At 38.0% G+C, this 3,838-nt stretch overlaps 1 protein-coding gene across 1 annotated transcript in view; it reads left to right on the forward strand.

Annotated features, from left to right (window-relative positions):
- Positions 1–1,674: 1,674 nt before the first annotated feature.
- LOC114030668 (fer-1-like protein 6) overlaps positions 1,675–3,838 on the forward strand; it is a 193,435-nt gene continuing 191,271 nt past the window's right edge. The window contains exon 1 of the mRNA XM_027845519.1: positions 1,675–1,750. Coding sequence (XP_027701320.1) covers positions 1,675–1,750 — 76 coding nt within the window. The remainder of the gene's footprint in view (positions 1,751–3,838) is intronic.

The raw sequence follows: 3,838 nt of genomic DNA on the forward strand, positions 1-3,838 counted from the left end.
AGTAGCTTTTGTACTTAATTAATCTAGAAGCCCAATTTGGCTTGGAAAACTGTAAGAAAAACTGCAAAAAAAAAAAAGCTTCCTCATTCTCAGATGAATCAGCAGGAGCTGGTAATTAGGATAGAAAGGAGGAAAACAGAAGCCAAATGATACTTTACAACACAGTCTTGGGTCTGTATTTCCCTAGTGTTTCCCCACCTTTGTTTAAAAGGAAAAACAAATATTTCTTAACAATATCCTGTACTGTAACTGACTTCAATTTCTCCTTATTTCCCTTTTCATTTTTCTCTCTCCTGTTGGTACTTTTGCCCAGCACCCAAGGGCCCTCAGGTTCCCAACCCTTGCTCTCATCACTGTAGTACCCACACATCTGAGATGGGAAAGATCATTTCAAACTATGGATCTCACAGAAGAAATCATGGAGAAGGTGACACCTGAATTAGGTCTTGAAGGAAGGGAAGAATTTCAACCACTTTTGTCATTATGTCTTATTCCCAAATTACTTTTCCTCTCCTGATCAAAATGGCAGCAAATGTCAGCCAGATATTGGGAAGAAAGCAATCCATGTAATCTGTTCCGTACTAAAATACAAATGGTTGATAATCCCAAACTCCTAGGGTTTTATTGTCTACATTTTAAAAGATAATTCTCATTTGCCCAAATGAATATTTAATTAATAGAATTTCAATGACTATGCAGTCCCCTTACAGGGATTGAAACCATATAGTTTTAAAAAAAAGAAAACATACTGTCTAGGCTATGATCTATATTTTTAGAGGGAACACCCTAATGGCTGAGATTGCAAATCCATTCAGATATTTTGAGAATCTACTGGATGGGTACTCAATTACTTTTTGGGAGGTAAAGTGTCAACAATCACCCTTCCCCCCCCACTTCCCATCTCCCAGTTCTCATGATGCTCTCTCCTGTATGTAGACCTTTGTTCATACCATCCCCAAAGCCTAGAATGAGAATTGGATAACTGTAGATAAGGCAGTAACATCTCAGATAAAATTAACAGAACATTTTCCCATTTTTTGGTTAGGCTTTTTTTTTTTTGCATGGGATGGTGGTATGGTGGAGAAGATAATGCTATCTTACATTTGCAGAATTTAAGAGGCTTTAGAAGTGCTCAACATATACTTTTACATTTAGATGAATACAGCAACCCAGTGAGGGAGGCCCATCTCACACACATGTTTTAGATTAGGAATCAGAGGCACAAAGAGAATCTAATTTGCCAAAGTCTGGCAGCTACCAAGTGAAAAAGACAGGACTCAAGCCAGGCTACTTGATTCCAAGACTGTGGGATGTCAAGTGGGGACAGATTTTAATTAATTAAAGAGCCACAAAGTCCATAGGTTATTGGAAATGGAAGGGTTTTCATCTATAAAATGAAGGAAGCTCTGAGTTCCCTTTCCAGGCCTAGGTCTAGGATCCGTCCTATGAATATCTAACCCCACTTCCCTCTTTTATAGACGAAAATTGAGGCTCAGAAAGGGAGCCGATTTTTTTTTCCTTCCTAATGAATTGACTGGCTTTTCAAACTGACTGAAGAAACTAGCTGTTTGCAAATACCTCTGAGTTTCCTTAAACCTTTGAACTCTGAATCTATAATCCTGTGTTCCTACAAACATCAAGGTATGTTTGTTCTATTGTCTTTTCAGAAAAGGAATGTTTGGACTGAAATTGAAGAAGAAAAAGAAGAAAGAGGAGAAGGGATTGATTCTAGCAAATAAAAGTGCACAAGGTAAGGTATAGTAGGTGAATGTTTTGCTTGGTTCTTCAGAATTGAGGGCCAAAATCTCATTTATTTGCTCAGTGGAGTTTATATCCAACACCACCCACACAGGTGGCCACACAGGAACACCTGGTATATTTCCTATCATATTAATTTAACTTAATTCAATAAACATTTATTGAGGGTTTATAATCTGGTAGGTGCTAAGGATACAAAGACAACAGTTTCTATCTTCAAAGAGTTTCCAACCTACTGAGGGGGATAAGACCCTTAAACTATATATAAGTCAGAATGTAGTGAATACAAAGGAGAGAACCAGGCAGAGTATTATGAGAAATTTAAAGGGAGGCAATCTTCAGTTGAGGGGATCAAGGAAGACTTTATGGAAAAGGGAGTTCCTGAGTTAGCTGGACCTTTAATGAAGCAAAAAAAAAATTTCATAGGTAAAGATGGAGGAGAAGTTCATTCCAGTCTTTGAATGGGCTGAATATAGGAGAGAGCAGCACGAGGACTGGGGAGGAGGGATGTTGGGGATTGGTTGATATCCTGCCTCCCAACAAGGGGAAAGAACTTGGAGTTGCTGGAAAATTAAATAATGCTCCCCTATGTTAGGTCCCACCTTCCCTCAAAATTTACACAGTCTATGTGACTCACACTAGCAGAAAAGGGATCTGGGTTGCTCCTCTACATCATAGCTCCCTGCTGATTCTTCTCCTTTCTGTCTCTGTCTGACAATGGGATTTTCTCTCTTGGGAAGGTCTGTGGATTTGTTGATTACTCCCCCCACCCCAGATCCTCGTGGGTATGTGTCTCTGTTTGTGACCTATCTCATTCTGTGTCTCTGAGTCGGTCTTGGAGCAAATAAGATCTGGGTTCAAATGTTACTACCAGCAAAATGACCATGGGCAAGTCACTGTCCCTCTGAACCTCAGTTTTATCATCTATAACATGTGAATGATGAAACCTATTACGCTTATTTTACCAGATTGTTGTGAGACTCAAATAAGATAGTGAATGCAAAATGTTTTTCAAACCTTCAAGCTCAATATAAATATCAGCTCATTGTTATTATTTCCATTTGACCAGAACAAATAAGAAAGATGTGACATTTTGTTAGTACTTCATGTTTTACTGTATTATTGCAATACATTGTCTCTGACCCTCACAACAATGTGAGGTAGATAATATTATTATTATTACCATGATTGAGGGATAATGATTTGCTCAGTCACACATCTAATGAGTATCAGAACTGGAGCTTTAGGTCCTCTGATTACAAGACCAGTGCCCTTAAATATCTATGACAGTAGGGTCATTGAGATGATTAGATACCTCATTTTTCCCTCTGGACCTCTCTATCTTTTCCTTACCTTTGCTTAGGAATTAATTTTTCAGTATGCCTGGGGTAGGATATTTGACATTAAATAATGGCCCACTGGGCCCTCCAAGGCTCAAGAAAAATCCATTAAAATAGATTAGAAGGAACTCCTGACTGATGTCTCAGTTTCAAAGTCTCTAAGTCCTCCTGTATCATGCAGGGAAATTAAAGGATAGCTCATCACCCTAGTCTGATTTTAAGTTGGGGGTACGGAATAACCTGTTAAAATCTCTACATAGATTTGATGTCAATGTATGCAATTTCATTTACAATAGACTTATTATTATGATACTTTTTTAATAGTAAGTTCTCTCAATGTTGCCATCAGACCTGCTTTATAAAATGGCAATTAACTGCTTTGACACATTCGTTCATCCATAGTAATGGCACAGGTTTAAAGGAGATTACTTTTGTTTGAAAATCTGAAGCAATTGACTAGGTCTGTATCCCAAGGAGATCATAAAAAAGAAAAAAGCATATATCAACATTATAATCTTGACATGATCTCAAGGCCCTTCACCATCTTGGCTGCCTTCCTTTGGATGGTCTCCAGTTTATCAACATCCATTTTAAAATATGGTGGCAAGAAGAGAAAACAGCATACCCTTTGACCCAGCAATACTACTTCTAGGTCTGTATTCCAGAGATCATAAAAATGAGAAAAGGTCCCACATGTACAAAAATATTTATAGCAGCTCTTTCTGTGGTGGCAAAGAATT

This window comes from Vombatus ursinus, unplaced genomic scaffold, assembly GCF_900497805.2.
Source record: "Vombatus ursinus unplaced genomic scaffold, bare-nosed wombat genome assembly UNPS02014973.1, whole genome shotgun sequence".
Classification (NCBI taxonomy): Eukaryota; Metazoa; Chordata; class Mammalia; order Diprotodontia; family Vombatidae; genus Vombatus; species Vombatus ursinus.